This window comes from Pinus tabuliformis, chromosome 7 (assembly GCF_031772625.1).
Source record: "Pinus tabuliformis cultivar Carrire ecotype Pingquan chromosome 7, CPIR1, whole genome shotgun sequence".
NCBI lineage: Eukaryota > Viridiplantae > Streptophyta > Pinopsida > Pinales > Pinaceae > Pinus > Pinus tabuliformis.
In genome coordinates, this window is record NC_142293.1 from 1,087,550,798 (window position 1) to 1,087,571,526 (window position 20,729).

General features: G+C 40.4%; 1 protein-coding gene across 3 annotated transcripts in view; it reads right to left on the reverse strand.

Moving 5' to 3' along the window:
* Nucleotides 1–20,729, reverse strand: part of LOC149251347 (pyridoxin (pyrodoxamine) 5'-phosphate oxidase) — a 172,350-nt gene that overhangs the window by 28,781 nt on the left and 122,840 nt on the right. For all 3 annotated transcript variants that reach the window (XR_016266872.1, XM_089459362.1, XM_089459363.1), the window contains exons 12-13: nt 15,522–15,626; nt 15,308–15,378 (exon numbers count right to left, since the gene is read on the reverse strand). Coding sequence is in view for 2 of the 3 variants with exons in the window: in XM_089459362.1 (XP_089315488.1) it covers nt 15,308–15,378; nt 15,522–15,626 (176 nt within the window). In the remaining variant the exon portion in view is untranslated. The remainder of the gene's footprint in view (nt 1–15,307; nt 15,379–15,521; nt 15,627–20,729) is intronic.

The window sequence follows — 20,729 nt, forward strand, 5'->3', positions numbered from 1 at the left end:
TGGCAATAACCTTGGCCTCCTCAATACACACTTGATGCTTGGTCTTTTCCACATGCTCTGCTAATGCAGAAGACTTGGATCTCCCATGTCTTCGGTCGGCTGCATGCTCGCAGATCCTTTGATGGATGGAGCGTCCTGTTTCCCCAATATAAGGGGTCCCATAAGAACAAGGGATCAAGTAGACACCCTTCATGTCCTTAGGGTTAACGGGATCTTTCACCAATCGGAGGGAATTGTGAATGGTGTTGAGGGGCCTAAAGGTTGAGGGAATATCATACCTTTTAAGGATCCGAGCAATCCTGTCCGTGGTTCCTTGAACATAGGGAAGGTGGACACCTGGACGACGCTCTTTTGGCTCTTTCTTAATTAATGTGTTTTTTGAGGCTCTCTGGAAAGCCTTCTGACCCAGGCGCCTGCTATATCCATTCTCCACAAAGACATTAAGGAGATGGGATCTCTCCTTATCAAAGCTCTCACAATCGGAGATCCTAAGGGCACGAGTAGCGAGGGTGTTAAGAACACCCAACTTTTGAGCAGGGAAATGATGGGAATCGGCATGAAGATACTGCTCAGTATGCGTTTTCTTACGGAACACAGAATGGGAGAGAAAGCCATCCTTATTCCGAGATAAAAGAATATCCAGGAAAGGGAGGCAACCATTGACCTCTTTTTCCATGGTGAACTTGATGGCTGAGGATCGGCTGTTGAGGTGATTAAAGAAACGATCCAACTCCTCAGGGCCATGGGGCCAGATGACATTAGTGTCATCCATTTATTCAATAGTTCCCTTTTAATTTATTTTGGAGCCGACATGAGGATTTCTTCGTTGTCTAGATTGTAGACTTCGATGTGCTTGTTCTAAGGCATTGATCTTGGTCTTAGAGGGCTGTTACAAAACTTGGAAGACTTGTACATATTTACCTGAACTCATAAAGAGTTTCTACACACATAACACACATGACATGACTCTTTGACATTTAAATAAATCCTAAAGACATCAAGAAGAAGTCTTTTACTTAGAGACACTTCTTGCTCATGAAACCCATGTAGCAAGATTACAAAAATAAATTATTTCCTTTTATTACATCAAATACAAAGATCATGTCATTATGAAGACCGAACCTAGTTACACTTTCTTCAACACTCCCTCTTAACTAGGGAGGTATTCATAATGGTACTTGGTCATTCTCAATCTGAAGAATTTCTCATAAGAAGAATCGGATTTGCAATCCATCTGTTATAGCATCATTTCAACCAACATTGTTTCCATTTAGCAAGGCCTTGACTAACAACTCTATCTCTCACTTAGATCAGAACACACAATGTTGGCGAGACCAATCACTGATAGACACGCATCATCATTGTCTCTCTTAGGGTCATACCCACCCGGGTGTTCTCTAAGTATGCCCTACTAGGACTATTCTCATATTGGGTTCCCAGCCCTCAAGAATATCAGTCCTCTTGCCCACTCTTGTCTTGAATGCCCTACCACATCCTCAAAGAGTGTCGGATGCCATATGATTACACAATCCTCCATTATTTCTTCCAAACTGAAGACAAGAATGTCGTGTCTAACTCTCCCTCTTGATCAAGGACGAGTTCCAAGTTTCTCTTTTCAGAAACTTGCTCGAGTTCCTTTGCTCATAGGAACTTCCCAGAGCTCCCTCTTACCCAGGGACTCTATCATTAGTGCTTTATAGGGTCTTCTAGTTGACTGACGATTCAAGACTTCGATGTCATCAATTTCTTCACATGTAGGGTTCAACCATCCATCACTTTCCTCTGTCATGTCATTCCTTCTTTCCCGAAAAGTATCCTCCTTGGCTTTACATATGGGGCTTCCTTCATAAGCTCATATGTCTTCACTTTTCTTCAACAGTGATTGCTCTAGATCACAAGGTACATAGTTGTGACATCCTTCACAACTCTCCTTTCCTTGATCCTACACACATACCCAAACTTTTCCAAGAGGTCAGACACCAAAAACAAATCACATATTACCTTTTGGTGATGGCCTTCTTCCAGTGACATCTTCTTGTAGGTATCAATCATCCTACATACATGTTGACACATCTCCCAATGATATCTATTGTCAAGGGTCCTCATCTTTTCAAACTTCCATCAGAGTCTTCACATCATTCGGGAGGTTTCCTAGTCAAGTCTTCCTGATCCTCTAGATGTTCACTGCCTTCATCATGGTTGCATGTTTCACGATCTCTTTCATCCTCATGTCTTTCATTCCCAGGAGCTCTCAGAGTTCTTCAATTGTACTCAACTACCTCATACTTCATATGAGGAAATATTATGTTGATTTCATCTAGTTGGACTTATGTCTTTCTACATCCTTTCAGAGGAGGATATCCTTTCCCTTTTGATCATGCTCGATCCATTTTATCTGCAACCATATATCATGACATTACAATATCAAATGCAAATACAAATACAATCATACATACCTCATTTTTCCTTCAGGTATCTTACAATAGTCTCCTTGATTGAAAAGATCTTCAATCCCTTGGTCTGCTTCATTTTTCATATCATTGAATCATCATCTCATGAGTTCCAAAGGTTGGAATTCCTGATGAGACATTTGCTGCCTTCCCGGACTAGGAGATCCTCCGCTGAGATCTCTATCAGAGATCCTTCAGGATCTAGTATATCCCCATCTGGCAAATGTTTCCTTTGACCTGGATGACTTCTTCCTTTCCTTCAATGTACAATGAGATTCCCAAGAGCTATGTTCTTCATGATTCCATACGAGCTCTTGCTTTCATGATGCCACGATGCATCTTCTTACTATGTTCATATTTGCAGGGACTTCTGATAGAATTCTTTTGAGAGGGACACCATCTCATTCATAATGGAGATCCATTATTCCCTCTTTCTCTGATCTTTCTTTAGCTACCTCCGGCGATATGAGTTCCATAGTACTATTTTGTCTTGTTAACCTTCCTTTACTTATCTGCACTTATTTGAGTCCTATCAACTTGTCTTTCTCTATCTAACATAGAGACCACAAAACTGTTGATCGAGGTGACCTTCTTGTTCATAGACATTTGCCACTTTGCTTATCGATGATGATTGTCTATTCATCATTTTCCCAGATCTCTCAATTGAAATCTCATGAAGATATTTCTTCATTCTTTGGCACCTTTTTGTACTTCATTTCAAGGAGTATATCCTCTAGCATTTCATGTACCCTTCTTGTGTCTCCTTTCTTACTTCATAGAACCTTAAGAGTTCTTATGACTTTAAAGGAGACCTTGATGTGTTGACTTCATTTCTTCATACAGATTCTGTCAATCCTACTGCAAGACCTTTTGATGACCTGTCTAACCCATAGATCTTCTTGCAATGATGAAGTCATTAAACCAAACTTGATTATAAAATAAAAGATACTTACTTGATATGTGAAGATGAGATCTTCACCTTGATCATGTTGGCAGTTGATGAGGTAGATGCATTGATGCTACCCCGGATAGGATCCTTGCTGAAGCTTATCTTCAAGCCTTCAAAATAATTGACTTGAACATCTGATCCTTGAGAGACTCATTAGATAGAGTTATTATGGATGTGTCAACGAACACTTTCATTCTTCATCGAGTTCTATCCATACAACTTGTGACTGAAGTGTAGTGAGACCCATTACTATGTTGTATGTGATCTGATTCTGTATGCCCTTGAACATCAGGCTTTTGACAATCCGAGTTGTCAAGACTATAGAAGTAAGATTGAGATCATTGTGGCATAGATCAAAATTGTGGAAGTCACCAAAGTCATTGCCATGAATGCTTCATCCTTTGACTGTTGTCCTTCAAACCCTTTGCTGTAGATTTGATGATGTAGACTGCTTCTTGAATCTAGGTCTCGTTCTTTGATTGTAGATCCTTCAGCTAGATTGATGCCTTGACCTTTGAATGTCTCTTTTCTGCCCCTTTCCTTGACTGTTGAACCAAACCCTCTGATACCATGTTGAAGAATCTAGGGCATGCATAATTAAGTTGATTCTTCGTTACATGATAACAATTTGTGAAGTATTTAAACAATTTATCTTAGCTTGTTGTTCCATTCATTATTAGTGTATGTGTTTACCTTATCAAACTGCTACCAAAACAAAAGAGACAAGAACACAAATGTTTGGCTTTCTGCCAGGGCCAAAACCTCTCCCTCTTGGAGAGAAAAACCCATGCATAAATTCTTCTTATAGAGATTCCATTGACGAATACCAATACCATGACCCTTGACATATTCTGCCTCTCCAAGACCAAGAAATTAATCCTCTGCTCCATCACTGCTTCATGATTGATGCATCTATGAAGTCCTTACTGCTGCATCTTTCTCATATCACTGAGATCTATTGAGATCTTCACTGTGTTCTTTATTCAATGCTTTCATTATGACAGTCTCACCACGTTTCCATGAGTACTAGGATCATCATCATACCTTACTGATCATAAGTCAAGAGAGTATGTCCGTACTGTTATTCTTTTTATGCTGAGACAGTCAGTCTTTCACTATCATATAAATATATGGGGGAACTTTGTATCAAGCATCTATGGGAAGTTTGAACCTCAAAAGAAGTTTCAAAAGAAAATTGATATGGCTAAGATTCAATGCTGTGAGTGTAATGAATATGGACACTTCAAAAGAAATTGTCCTAAACTCAAGAAGGGCAACAAGAAGAGAAAAGAAAGAAATGAAGCCAATGTGACTGAAGAAGTAGAAGAACCGGAAGAGAAGAAGACAAAGAAGAAAGTGAAATAAGGTCTTTCACATACATTTACCTTATTTTCAGTATATAGAAGTTAGCAAGCCATGGTAGGATGCATTATAGCAGAATTGATACGGCATCATTCTAGAAGCATGGTTGAAGCAGTGATATTACATGATAGAAAGGAAGTAGCTCATCATCATTAGAATCATTGAAGGATAACCAAAGCAGCAGTTTGAATGGTTGAAGCAAGTCATCAAGCAAGATAAGAATGATAGATCATCATACATCATCATCATTAGAAAGGAGCATTTGCAGAGTGAAGATCATCAACATCCTCCAATGGAATCCTTGTTAAAAGAGTTCATCACTATTTGAAGAAGCAAGTATCACATTCCACCTAATGTGGAATCCATAGTTTAAAAAGGATGAAGGTATGATGACAAAGAATTGCAGCATGTCAAGTTGGTTGAAGCATTCTCATCTTCAAGCAAGGAAAGGAAGCTGCCAAAGGAAGTCCAGATGACCACATGAAGGAAGAGCTATGTATATCTTTGGTAATAGATAGATAAAGTCATGTCATCACATAGTTGCAGATAGAATGATTAGAATGCTATATCTCATGAGCATGATGAAAGAAAAAGAAACTCTTCCATAAGAAAGATGCATGAAGACATAAATACAATGTGCCTTGAACTCTTCTACATGATAGAATCAATATTATATGACCTCATGAAAAATATGAGGTGGTTGGAAACTATGGTTCCTACGATGAAGGAACTATGTATAGAAGATCCTGAGGAAACAATATGTGAAGAAGGTGAAAAAAGAGTTCGTGAAAGATGTATCTATAGTAATCAACATCTTATTAGAAGGATTAGCTATGACATCTCCATAAAGAAGGTATGAAGACCCTGATAAAATGATGAAGAAGAGAACCTTGGTAATGAATGTCTTGGAGATGGACTTGTATAATATGCAAGATGTTGATGTTGCAGACGCTAATGTTATGATGAAAGGACATCATGAAGAGGTAACTATATTTTTGAAGTTCACTTTTGATTTTTGAAAGCAAGCATCTGGTTGGGTTGAAATAGGGCTATTGGAAGAAGGTTGTAGAAATTTACCTACAATTAGTACACATAGACTTGGATGGAAAATCCTTAAATGAACATGACTTGGAAAGAGGTAGTAGTACGAAGGATAGCCAGATGCTGACAAAGAAGGTCACTTCCTGATCAAGAAAAGGATGACATGACTATTGGTTCGACACTATGTTTCATTGAAGGGAAGTGATGTAGAAGATGGTCGATGCCCTACAAAGAAGTGATAAAGAAGGCTCCATAATGAAGAAGTTGAAGTTCATCCATGAAATGATGATGCGTAAAGGAGCCCTACAAGCAGTTGATAGTACCATGATCTCCACCGAAAAGCAGATAGTAGTTGTTGGTAACAAGTCCCTAGTTAAGAGGGAGCTTGGGTATACTCCTTGTATAGGAATGAGCAGATCCTCCCTAATTGAAAGGGAGAGATCGACACATCATTCTTGTCTTCATGTTATGAAGAAAGAATGGAGGATTGGGTAAGAATCTTGTTTCCAATACTCTTTGAGGATGAGGTAGAGCATCTAATAGATAAGAGTAGTCAAAGAGGAAATTCCTTGAGGATGTGTTAATCCAAGACAAGAATGGTCCTAAAAGGACATACCTTGTGAACATTTGGATGGGGTATGTGCCTTGAGAGACAATGATGAAGGTGTCTATAAATCATTGGTCTCCCCAACATTGTGTTCTAATCTTGTGGAAAGATAGATTTGTTGGTCAAGGCCTTGCTATATCACAATGTTGGTTGATATGATGAGATGCATTGATAAGCTGATAAGATAGCTTATGAAATGGCTTACCAATCCAACTCTTCTTATGAAAATTCTTCAGTATGAGAATGTCCATCTACCTCGTATGTTTTATGAATACCTCCCTACTTAAGAGGGAGTGTTGGAAAATGTAACTAGGTTTAGTCTTCATCATGTCTTATCTAATCTTTGATATTATGGATTTGATGTAAAGACAAAGAAAAATTATTATTAATTTATAGCATGGGTTTCATGCTCAAGGTCAATTTATTTATACGTCAAGCACCCATTTTTTGCTTCTATGGTTTGTCATAGAGTCAAGAAGTCGATAGAGTCAATGGCATATATAAAAGACCGCAATGGGCATCTTGTAACAAGTTAAAAGAATTTATTTAAGTCAAAATTGTGTCAAAAGACCCTCCAAAATCAAGTCGGCCTACAAGAGATCAAGTCGGCTGCATGAAGGCAATTCTTACCCCTAGGAAGCCTATATAAAAGAGACATTTGACCTCATTTGAAGCATACATCCAAGACATGCGAAGAAGCAAGAAAGGAAGTTCAATCATAAGAAGAAGAAGTCCTAAAGGCAAGTGAAGTTCAAGAAGGGAGTTGGAATCAAAGTTTTTAGGTCTCTCTCTCTCATGTGCAATGAAATTTTGAAGCTTCTAGGTCGAAATTCTGAAGTTGCGTCAAGAACAAAGTTGTGACGCTGCATCAAGGTCAAAGTTGTGAAGCTGCTAGGTCAATGTTACAGAAATTGGTGTTGGGGGTCGAAGTAGCTGGAGAGGTTATTGGAAGGTCGAAGTTTGTTGTTGGAAGTTGTGTAAGGAAAATTCATCAAGAAGGAAGGTTGACTTGGTCTTGGAGGGGTCTTTGTCTTGGGTCTTGGGTCTTAGGTCTTGGAATTCGTCATTTGGAGATTCTATAAAAAGAGAATAATTCATGTGGGTTTTCCTCTCAAAGGGAGAGGTTTTGGCCCTGGCTAGCAGCCTATATTTCGTGTCCTCTTTGTTGCAAAATGTAACTATGTTCGGTCTTCAATAATGTACTTGAATCATCATGTAATGTACTTGTCAAAAGAATAAAGAAAAGAAATTTTTTTATTATTACTGTGACTTATTAAAGCATGGATTTCATGTTTAGGTCACCATGTTTTAGGTCAAAGTCCCCACTGAGGACTTCTAGGATTTATTCTCAGTCTATAGAATTATTGTACATTAAAAGAGACCCTTCTTGGGCTTTTGAATCAAGTAAAAAGGTTAATTATTGAGTCAAATATGAATTATGTAACCTCCACACCATGTCAGCCTAAGGGAATGTCAAGTCGACCTAAGGACCCTATTCGACCCCACAAGAAGCCTATAAAAGGAAGCACATAGAATTCGTTTGGAAAATCACTCTCTCATCAAGTTCGAATTCTCTTCTAGTTGGGAAGAAGTGCGAAAGTCTCTTGTTGTTGGGCAGAAGTGCTAAGTTCTCTTGTAACAAGGAAAGTCTGCAGTCGGGAAGCTGAAGTGAGTGCAAGTTTGGGTAAGTCCAAGGAGACAAGGAAAATCGAAATTTTGGTGTCTCCCTCTCTCTGTTTCGTGTCCTGGATTGGGAGATCGAAGTCTTCCAAATTCCACTATTGACAGAAGCTGCCTATTGCCGTAAGTTGCTACATAGTCGAAGTTGCTGGGAAGAGGACGAAATTCTAGGAGGTTGACTTGGTGTGGAGGGAAGGTCTGGTCTTGGTCTAGGGTGAAGAGTCTCAAAGAAGACTATTGAAAGGAAGAATTGTCTTGACTGGGTTATCCCCTCGAGAGGGGTTTTGCCCTGGAATGTGCCTACATCTAGTGTTTATTGTTTTATGTGTTGCTGCTTTTGGTAATTGCTTGATGAACTAAAGAAAGAAGATATAAAGAATTGTAATAATAAGAAACATCACAAGTAATTATCAAGATCAAGAAAAGCTTTACTTCCTTTCCGATTTTCTAACATGGTATCAGAGCTTTGGTGAAAAATGAAGAAAAAGGCAGATCCATTCATAGGAACTATTGTTGAAAGGTATAACTAGGTTCGGTCTTCATAATGAAATGTAATTATGATTTTATGTAAAGAGATGTAAATAAGAAAAATGAAATTATTATATTGACTTGCTTCATGGGTTTCATGAGCAAGGGATTTTGCTTTTGAGTCAAGACTCCCATTGAGAGTCTTTAGGATTTATTTGTCATCTAGTCATAAAATATAAGGGTCAATGTCATGTAAATGAAATCATGTTACACTTTGTAAAAGGTCATCTTGTCTATGTAAAGTATCCTCCAAAGAACTTGTCACCTAACCTCTTCAAGTCGACCTACAAACATTGAAGAAGCTGCTAGAACAAGTCGGCCTACATCCAGCTGTCAAGTCGGCCTAAAGACCTAGTGAAGAGGGGTATAAATAGAGGAACTTGGCCTCCATTCTAAGCATCAAGTTCGAACTCATTCCAACGAAGAAAAGTGCAGAAAGAAGTGCGAAAAAGAGGCAGTGAAAAAGGGTTTTCTCTAAAGCTAAAAGGACACTCTTCTAGGGTAACAAAGAAAGAATCTTCTGGGGAAAACAAAGTAAAATCTTCCGGGGCAGCGAAGTAGGATCTTTTGGGCAGCAAAGAGATATCTTCTGGGGCAGCGAAGAAGGGATCTTCTGGGAGGCAATGAATAGGTCTCTTTTAGATAGCGAAGGAAGGAATCTTCTGGGACAGAGAAGTAGAGACCGAGTTTCTCTAGAAGACCTAGAGACCGAGATTCTCTAGGGTAGTTGTGAAAGTGCAGTATAAGAAATAGAGACCGAGTTTCTCTAGAAGAAGCAGAGAAGGAAGAACTAGGAAGACCAAGTTGGTGACAAGGTTCTTGAAGAGGATACTAGAGTCAAGGGTCAATGTCATGGTCTTGGTACTTATCAATTGAAGATCTAGAAGAAGAATTTTGATTGGGTTTTCCTCTCAAGAGGTGAGAGGTTTTGGCCCTGGCTGAAGAAGCCTATATACTATGTCACTTGTCGTTATTTATTTTGATAATTGTCTTGATGAAAAGAACACACTAATAAGCTAACAAAGTGAAAGATCATAAGTAAAGAAGAACAAACATATCACAAGCAATTATCAAGCAGAGAAATTGCTAACATTACATGCCCTAGATTTCTCAACAACTATCTCAGGGAAGGAGTCTATTATATTCAAATAAGATGTCTAACTCAATCAAGAGTGAGAACAAACTTGCAGAAGCATCTAACTTCAGATCTTGGAAGAAGAGGATTGACCTAATCCTTGAGAAGAGCAAGGTGTTGGATTTGGTAAAAGAAAATGTAAAGAATCCTATTGAAGAAGCCAGTGATGTTGACAAAGCGAAATTCAGGGATTTAGAATTGGTGGCTATGACTCTGATGGTAGAAGGGATAAAAGACAATCTTGTCCCATTCATAGCTAACATCGATCATGCCCAGGAGATGTATGAAGTCTTGTCGAAGCTATTCACTATTAAGAACATTGATCAAGTAGCAAGTTTGAAGAATGAGCTGAGGACTACAAAGATGACTAAAGAAGATATTGTGACAACCTTCTTTGTAAGATAACTAGACTCGGGGATGATCTCTTGGCCATCGATGAGATTGTTCCAGACAAAGAACTTGTTATCACTGCCCTATTAGGATTGCCACCCTCTTGGGGTACATTTGTTGCAGGTCTCAATAGTTGGAAGGTAGCTCCCACCTTTGAAGAATTATGAACCGCCTGTAGTCAAGAAGAATTAAGGATCTCAATGGTTGTCAACCCTGAAGGAGTATCAAATGCTTATGTTGCTCATCATAAAGGAAAGAGATCAAAGGGATCGAGGAAGAAAGTTGACACATCCAAGATAGAATGCTATCAATGTCAGAAGAAGGGTCACTATAAAAGTGACTATCCTGAAAATCCAAAGAATAAGAAGAGAGGAAGAGATCAGGCCAACCTTGCTATAGAAGGAGACTCAATGAAAGTCAAGACCGAAGAACCCAACATTAGGGACTTACACTATTAAGTCCTTGCTTTATATATCTTGTTTTAAATGTTTTAGAATTTATAGGTTTTTAACATATTTTGGAAAAGACCTTTTTGTATTGTTTTAAGTTTGTAGGTTTCCCTCAAGCTTTGGAGGGAGCCCCCAACAACTCCCAAAGATAAGAATCTCATGGCTCTTCAATTTTGGGTTCATGCACTCGTTTAGTTGTGATTATATTAAATACTGATCACCTTTCTCCCTCTGTTGTCTTTACTAAGGAAAACATCTGCAAGGAGGAGGATCTCTCAAGACAAGGTTAGTCAAGAATCGAAGGTATGCTTTAAATACAGTGATTGAAAGGATTATTCATTTTATGATCTACTACTAACTTTGTTGTGACTAGCTGTATTGAATCTTAGTGATTCTTATTTGGGTGATTCATCTCTTGATAAATCTACCCACCCCACTCATATTCTTGATTGATTATGTAGAACCCTAGATAGGTTTTGGAAAACCCTAACCAAAGGGTATGCTAATGTAAATGTTTGGAAACCTAAGCTGCTTAGGATATTGTGAAATGTTAGTTGAAGGTTTTATTGATGATGTCTTGTTTGGGATTTTGGTGTGATCGGGAAATCCTAACTTGTTAGGGTTGAATGATAAGGTCTAAAATCCCAGAACCTTTGAAGTTTTGGTAATATAGGGTTTTCTATGTTTCTACATGTAATATAGCTCATTAGGGTTTGGTGGAATGTGTGAGCAAGACCTTTATATTGTCTTAAAAATGTTTCCTTTGGTATGTGTATGTTTGTTTGAACAAACCTTAAGTGTAATCAAGATGATTGTGTGTCTAACTCTTATTGATGTTTGTGATGTTGGGTTTGATTATCTCATACACATGAAATGTCTTTTAGGCATGTATAGATATGTCCTTTTTGGTTGGAAACATTAGCTTGGTCTAGGACAAATGTATTAATATTGTTGGACATATGATATGCTCATGTATGGTTATGAATTCCTAGATATGTGTGTGGACCTAGTCATTGATGGTCATAACCCTTGGGATTTAATGGAAGCCTTTGTCTGAGATTCTAGAACGATGATATCTAGAAATCTAGGGTGTTCTCGCTAAACCCTAGTGAAGTTAAATTGTCTAGAATGTGTGATATAACAATTTGGAATCTATTAAGCAATTGTTGAAAATGAAATTCTAGGGTTTTGGAGTTAAACCCTAGTCAAAGTAAAATCTTTGAAATATGATGATTTGAGATTTGTGTAAGATTGTTGAATTTGTGAAAATGGAATTCTAGGGTTTTGGAGTTGAATCTTAGTTGAAGTAGAAATCTCTTATGAGTGTTGACTATATGATAATTTGAGATTTGTGAAGAGATTGTTGAAATCTGAATTTTTGGCTAAGTCTGATGATTGCTGGGAAATCTAGGGTTTGCAAACTAACCCTAGTGATAGTTGGTCATGTTAGTGATTGTTTGATGGTTGATTGAAAATCTAGGGGTTAGAACTAGCCCTAATGGAAGTTGGTCATGTTGTGATTGACTTTGATTGTTTTGTTTGTATGAAATCTAGGATTTGTATGAATCCCTAATGAGAAGTCTAACATATGTGTTTGAAAGGTTGTTAGATACTTTGTAGATCTATATTAGTGTGAATTGTTTCTAGGGTTTGTTATATGTTGTAGTAAGGTATGTCATACCTTTGGAAGACATATTGAAACCCTAGATGGAATGAATGTGGTTATGAAGTAGTCTAGGGTATATAACAAAGTCCCTAGCAAGATGTTGAAGAGTATATGTCTCTTGTTTATTGAGTTTGAGTATCTGATATGGATAAAGATGAAATGCTTCTGTGTTTTTGATATGGCTAGCATCATGCTTCTATAGATTTGGTTGTACTTACTATTTAAGACGTGCAGGTACACAATCTTCAACTTGGTGAAGATGCTCGTTGATGTGATAAGCATGATGAGGTTGATGATAACTCCGATGAAATGGTTGGAATCCATGTAAGATTCTCTAATGTCGAAAAAGAAGAAGTTGATCTATCGGAGAAAGCATGAATAGAAAATATCTCCCTAAGATTAAGAGGGATTCCGGATACTGAGGTGCTTCCTAGTTGAGAGGGAGGACTTAGCTTGATGTTAATTAAAGAATGAATTTCGAAGGACATGTTGCTGCATGAAAAGTAGGAATGAAAACATATGATTGAGGAATCTTCTATCAAAGATTCGATTGATAGTCCTACTATGGAAAGTTAAGAAGCAACATCAAGTTGTTTGAAAGACCCCGGAGGTTTGTATTTGATTATGTACATGTGAAAGTATATTATTGATTGGGGTTGTGCTTGAACAGGTCTTGAAAGATTTGATAGCATGCTGGTTACCAATCAAGTTTGATTGGGAGAGATTGGCCATTCTTGATCTGTCGAATTAAGGGGCGTTGAGGCTTTGTGAGTGAAGCATCGCCTAGTAAGACATCTGGCTGACACTTTGTGTTGATGTCTGAGTCCTAAAGTTGGAAAGGTGGTGATGATAAAAGAGCATTGTTTTGGATACACACCTGGATTTTTGGTTGACGGTTAGCAAGTAAGCCTGAGGGTACCTAATGGGGCTGAAAGCTTGAGTCCATCTTAGTCCCACATGGATAGATTGCCCTGGTCAGGAATCTAGTCCTTGGCGTTGCGGTGCCTAAACTATTGAGTAACTGTTTGGATAGATTGCCCTGGTCAAGAATCTAGTCCATGGCATTGCGATGCCTAAAGTTCTTCATGGTTCAAATAGTTTGAGATCTTCCATTGTATTTGTACATTATGAATACCTCCCTAGTTCAGAGGGTGTGTTCAAAAATGTAACTATGTTTGGTCTTCAATAATGTGCTTGAGTCATCATGTAATGTACTTGTCAAAAGAATACAGAAAATAATTTTTATTATTATCATTGTGACTTATTAAAGCATGGGTTTCATGCTTGGGTCACCATATTTTAGGTCAATGTCCCCATTGAGGACTTCTAGGATTTATTCTCAGTCTCTAGAATTATTGTACACTAAAAAAGACCCTTCTTGGGATTTTGAATCATGTAAAAAGGTTAATTATTGAGTCAAATATGAATTATGTAACTTCCACACCATGTCGGCCGAAGCGAATGTCAAGTCGGCCTAAGGACCTTATTCGACCCCACAAGAAGCGTATAAAAGGAAGCACAACAAATTCATTTGGAGCATCACTCTCTCATCAAGTTCGAATTCTCTTGTAGTTGGGAAGAAGTGTGAAAGTCTCTTGTTGTTGGGCAGAAGTGCGAAGTTCTCTTGTAGCTGGGAAAGTTTGTTGCTGGGAAGCCAAAATGAGTACAAGTTTGGGGAAGTCTAAGGAGACAAGGAAAATCGAAATTTTGGTGTCCCTCTCTCTCTGTTTCCACTGTTGCCAGAAGCTGCCTGTTGCCGTAAGTTGCTACATAGTCGAAGTTAATGTTGGATATGTATTCTATTCATTGCATGTGGACTTAACCACATCAAGGCGAGGGTTTGGAGCTGGCACCCGAAGGGCATCCATTTTGTGTATTTTCAGCTAATGGTTTTGGCCCAATGTAATTTCATAGTGGTTAAGGGAATAAGATTTTAATCTATTCTGGATTAACATATTAGGGTGAAATTAAGCTACAGAATCCCTAAAATATTGTATGGTGAACAGTTGAATTAATGGAATAAGAGAGAGAGAGGTGTGACTCTCATCTAGTTTTCCCAGTTAAAGGCTTCCTGTGAATCATGTGTATACTATGTGAATGTACCATTTTTTTCTCTGTTTTAGATTTTGTTGGTATTGCTTCTTGTGCACAGGTTTATCAAAATCGTCAAAGTGGGCCTCACTTTATTGCATCAACACAGGACTTCTCTGTTATACATTTTTCCATTTCTAGATAAAATTTGAGATTACAAGGATTTTTGATGATCCTCTGTCCTAAATGTATCATTGTTTTCTTCTGTGTCTTAGATTTTGTTGGCATTGCTTCTCTTGCATGGATTTATCAAAATCTTCAAAGTGGTGCTCACTTTATTACATCAGCACAGGATTTATCTGTTATGCACTTTTTCATTTGTAGATAAAATCTGAAATCACTAGGACATTTAATGATCCTGTGTCCTAAATGGATTTCTACATCTCTGAAGGCAAGTGTAAAAACTTCACATGGTCAGCTATTGTTTTAATTAAAGGAACAATGTCGGGACTTTACATTAATAGCAAATGTTCTAATAAGTTTGAGAAAGTGGTGTAAGGGTGTCGCTACAAGCAGAAGTAAAGTTATAGGAGCATGGTAAGCAAGGTTAAAACTTCTAAACTATCAGTGCAATGGTGCAGCAATACTTATATTTCTTTGTAAAGCAGGAAGTTGTTTACAAATTTTTGGCAGATAGAGATGCAGGATAGAAGAAATCATGGTACAATGGTTTGAATGCACTAGTTACATGTCATCCCAAGGTTCAACTATCTGGGAATTTATAAAAAACGGGACAACTGCAGTTTTCTTTTGTTGTGTAAAATCTATTAGCTTTATTTCCCTGCTTTAAACAAAATCCATGAGGAAAATTCAAGGGCCTAGATTGCTTGTTTCTAATGAAATTCTTACACAGTTGGGAGACAGTTTTCTCCAATCAACATAATACTTGTGCCTGAAAACATCTATGGTTTTTACATAATGACATTATATTCAAAAGAATTGGCACAGTAGAGACAAACCCATCTGTATATTTGGCTTGCAGCTCACTGTACGCTTGATGGAGGACATGTCTCCCAGGTATCACTGAGCTCTGCACTAATGTAAAGGGATATGTCACCATTATACTCCAAATATTGACAATCATTCTACAAAAACAACAGCTGCAATTTGTGTAATCCTGAATCAGGGAAGCAGGAAGAATCTATTTTCAATATCTAAAACAGAACAATATACCTGGTTACTGACTAGTGCACCTATTTGACTTCCACGTGGGCGGCTATGAAAGTACTCATCTGATTCTTCTTCAGGAACTTTCTCTACAGATCCCTCTATTCTTACCTGCATAGCATCACAATATTACGGAATTAACTCAAATGGAAAGGTAAATATTTCATGTATTGAAGAGAATGACATGTCAATGGATGGAGTTAATAAAACATAACAGAGAAAATCACAAAGAAACCAAATCTATGTCCCAGTAGCCAAATATTAGAGAATATTTAGAAAAGACAAACCATGTTAATATCCAAATGACCAAGTGCAGTTAAGGGGTCAGTAAAATGCATATATTGATTAAACTGATATTAATCCGCAAAGGAATCTGCATGCACCTTCTAGCCTGTTCGAGCTTAACAAAATAAAGACAAGGTAGAACTACATGAGCTTATCATAACTATGAAGTCACACCATCTCGATAAAATAGAACTCATAAAAGTCTACAAGCATTACAAAAATACCAATATGAGGACTTACTGTTGATATTTGTAGCTTGGGAGGTACTCCAAATCCTAGGCTTGAGGGTTGTGGAGGAGTTGGCACACAAGTGTGGCTTGGGGGCATGAACCCCAAGCCTGTGGGCTTTGCACCCGAGCATGAGGGTGTGATTCCATGAAGAGTTTTGCACATGTGATGATTTGAGGTGATAAAGCGTCCCGAAAGCAACTGGGAGCATCGAAAATCACTCAAATCTGAAGTCTAGAACTTGAGATATGAATTTTTTAAGACAGCTGGTGGGTTTTATGGCACCTAGAGTAAGTTGGCCTAGTGTATTTGTGTGCCACAAGGCATGTTGGAGACACCACATGAATTTGTATAAATAGGAGTGACATTGGAGGTCATTCCTCACCCATCCAAGTGCATCCATTCATAGAAGATGCATCTCTGAGGCAGCCGAGTTAGAGAAGGCAGATCGAACTTGTTTGGGACTATTTGCGTGGGTTTGTTTGTCTCTTACAGAGCCGAAGTACTACAGGAGGTTTCCGTGGCTATCAAGGGCAGTTTTGTTGATGTTTCGGGACAGTTTGAGGTGGGATCTTCCTCCTAGAAGCAGGCCACATTCCTCAGCAGCACCTACAGGTGGGCCACAGGCCTTATCTTCTTCAGAACAGGGGGCTGAAAGGCTGTTGTGGTTACAGGAAGGGCCACAGGCCTAATACTCTGGAAGCAGGTAGGCCGTGAGGCATAAAAGAGGGCTGGAAGTAGCCCAGGACAGCAAAGGAGTGTGGGCATACTAGCTTGGAGGGAGGCCGCCATCAAGGAAGGGGTCCTGGAGCAGTGAAAGAGGGTTGTTGCAGTTTGCCAACAAGCCCTAACCAAAGCACCAGACCTACAGCAGTGACATCAGCCCTTGCAAGGTATGTGACATTATTGATGTATTTGTGTTGAATTGGATGCTAGGGATTGGACACCTTTGGATTGTTGGAGGGCAGCGTGTAGGTGTCCAAAGTAGCCCTAGAGCAGTGGACAAGGACTTTGGACTGTTGCATGATTGGGTGAAGGGTTGATAGCCTATGTGGCACCTTGATGGACTAAGGTGACCACTAGGAAAGGCAGTTTTGAGCTCAGGTCTGATCAGCCAGAGGAGCAGTTGTTGTAGCCCATGTTCATTGTTGTAAAAGAGACTTGCAGCAGTGAGAGGTGGCAGCCCTTTGTGCCCTATGTTATTCTTCATTGGAGCGGCATAGGAAGATTATAGTGGGCTGAAGTCCCTGAGTAGCTGAGCAGCAGCAGTGAGCAGTTGTGAGTTGTTCACAAACAGAATTGTGAACAACTCAATAGGTGTCTCAATGTGTTGATGTATTGATGGACAAACGATCAACGAGAGAGCAGATTGTTGAGCCGAGGTTCAATGGTTAGATGGACTTGGATCATTGGTAAAGGCAGTGCTACAGATCGGGAGTCACCGAGCAGGTACAAGGTACGACCATGTAATATTCCCAATTAGCCATGGCTAATTGGAATATTCGATTTTGCTCAATTTTGCCTTCTATAGCTATTTATAAATAAAAAGGTGAGGAGAGGGGGACATACTCACTTCATGAATAAAGACACTCCCTAGTAGCACAACGTTGTAACTTAAAAGGTGAGCCAAGGGGGGCCAAAGAACCACGTAGAGGGGGGGCCCACGTAGACACTTGGAGTACTGCACAGATGGTGAGAAACACGTGGAAAGAGGAAAGCTACGTTGGAGGAGGTGAGCCTTGGGATTGAGAGAGGCCAACGCTATAAAGGAGAGAGGAGCCTCCTCATTTTGGCATTCGATTATGTGCATTTCAGCTAGTCACTTCGACTTAGAGCACGTTGGTTGTTTAGCTAGTTTGCAACACTATTTAATGCATTGAGTGTCTCCGTTCGGAGATCTCACCCTTAGCCCCGAGGGACTTCGAGTGCCTGCTCGGGCACTGTATTTCCATCAGTATTTTTGCAGTAGTTTCATCAGCATTTTGGCAAGAGGATTGAGCATCTTGGATGACTTCGCAGTCTTGAGAGGGATGACGCAGTTCTTTCTAGCAGGATTGAGGTTTTGCAAGGGGATTTGTGCTGGGAGGTTGAGCAGGGGATCAACCCTTGCATATTGGAGGATTTTGGTTGAGTTTCAAGCAGAGTTGTGGTGGGTTTATTTCAGTGGCAGCGCAGAGCCTTGAGGGATTGCGTGGGTCCTCAAGGGGGCGATTTTCGGGGTTCGGCCATTTCAGAAAAGCTTTCTGGGTTTTCTGGGTTTCTTGAGTAGAATCCGATTCCAGAGTTTCAGCATTTTCTGAGGAGGGGAACAACCCCAAATCCTCATTTGATTTCAAGCAGCAGCAGCAGCACGGCAGTTCTCCAGCAGCTTGGAATCTGGATGCAGTTTAGAGAGAGGCCATTCCTTTGTTATTCTGAGTGTATTTCTTCACTTGCCTTGGGCAAGTCGAGGTGCCATCTTCCTGATCACCTCCTGTACTCATTCTATTACTCAGTATAATAAAATGGCTTAGCATTTCTCTCTGCATTTCTTGAGTATCTGCTTATATCTAATGGTTATATTGTTATATGTTGCATCATTGTTATTTTCATCATTTTGAGCTTCCCGGTTATTATATCATTTATACGTATTTGGTGGAGTTTACTGGGGTTTGGGGAATATCTCGATAATAGGATATTATAGTGGTATCAGAGCATAGACCTGGCTCAGCCTGTGGAGCTAGCAATCTATGACACCGGGGGAAAAGCCCTACATCTGTTACAGAGGTAGGAGATACAGAGACACTGGGCGTAGGTTGGAGAACACCTACGGAAAGGGAGACTGTGTTCCAGTAGTGGATGCAGAACAAGACGAGCCTGTGGTGGACGCAGGACAGGAGGAGCCTGTGGTGGACGTAAAGCAGGAGGATCTGATGGCAGATGATGACGGGAAGAAATTTGCGGACATGCTCCTCAAATCAGTGCAGTACCTGTCGAGGCAGATCAAGGTGATGGGGCAGAGATTCGCAGCAGTGGAGGCTAGACAGCATGAGAGCCCACGAGTTTTCCAAGTTGGAGAGGGATCGGGTGCATCTCACCATTTGCTAGAGCAGGGTGCCACTCAGTGTGATACTACTTAGCAAGTGGCCTCACATGCCCCTATACGCTCTACCATGCGCACTTTCCTAGGAGCAGATATGGGGGTCAGAGCACAGCAAGAGGCAGAACCCAGTCATATGGGTGATTATTTTGCGCAGTACCAGGCCTATGGGCAGGAGTTTAGGGATGCCCTCTCATTCAGAGACTTTGTTCAGCTCCAGCGGGACAGTAGACGCCGCGACCATCACAGAGGATACCGGCATTATCATGATGGAGACACCCACCGCACTGCTAGTAGATTTCACTTGCCTACATTTGACAGTTCGGCAAGGTCTTGGGTGGAGAAGCTGGACATCTATTTCCAGCTTAACCAGATGTCAGAGACAGAGGCCATCAAGGTGGTGACATTACATTTGGATGGTGAGGCCTAGGATTGGTGGTTCCATGGGATGGTTACACTCGGGCATTCCACAGTGACAACGTATGCCGAGTTCACCAGGAGATTGATGAAGAGGTTTGACCGAAGGGATTCAGAACAACACTTTGTTGAGCTGACGAAGCTCAACAGACAGGGAGCCCAGAGACCTACATTGTGGACTTTTTGAGGGTTTCAATGATGGTGCCAGATCTATCCACGGCACGGAGGATCTACATGTATGTTGAGGGGTTAGCAGAGCCACTTCGGGGTCTAGTCAGATCCGCTAGACCAACCACCCTTCAAGATGCTATTAGCAGGACCCGAGACTTACAGGATGTCTTACCTAGGACCCGGACACCTTACCCCCAGCGACAGGCTTTTCAGCCTAAGGGGAAGGATGTGAGGATTCCGCCTCCGAAGGGGAATCCAGGACGAGTACAGATTAATGATGATGCCAGGAGGGAGTTGAAGAAGAAGCGGTTGTGCTTCACCTGTCAAGGGCCGTGGGCACCAGGACATAGATGTGCTGCAGGCAAAGCACATTTTATTGAGGTCTTTTCCGAGAGCAGCGGGAAGAGGATGAGGAGGATGATGTGGAGGTAGGAGATAGTCATGCCATGCAGGGTCCCTTGCCGCCTCCACCACCAGCAGCAGGTGGTGCAGCTTTTGCACCTACCGGAGGAGCCCTTGCAGCATTGCGAGTTCCCAAGTATTTAACGTTGCGCGTACGGGAGACAGTATGTGGCCAACGAGTATCAGTTTTGGTTGACAGTGGGGCCACCCACAACTTCATCGATGCACAGATGGTTGAGCGGAGAGGTATACCGACAGAGAGCTTCGATGGATTTTCAGTTTTGGTCCCAGGAGATCAGAGCATGGTGTGTGCTCATTATGTTCCAAAGTTATCAGTGACGATGGGCACCTACACACTGACTAACCACTTCTTCGTGGTTAATATTCCGGACACCAAAATAGTACGGGTGTTCAGTGGCTCATCACTCTAGGGAAGGTCACTACAGATTGGAAGGCCCTAGAGATGGAGTGGGATGATGAGAAGACAGGGAGGCATGAGAAGATACGGGGGCAGCACACATACCCGCCTCAGACTGTTTCAGCTCATCGGATGGAGGCAGTCTTCCGGAAGGGAGACGTAGAGTGGGCAGTGGAGTTGCATGCATCAGAGGCAGGGACTACAGGGCAAATGG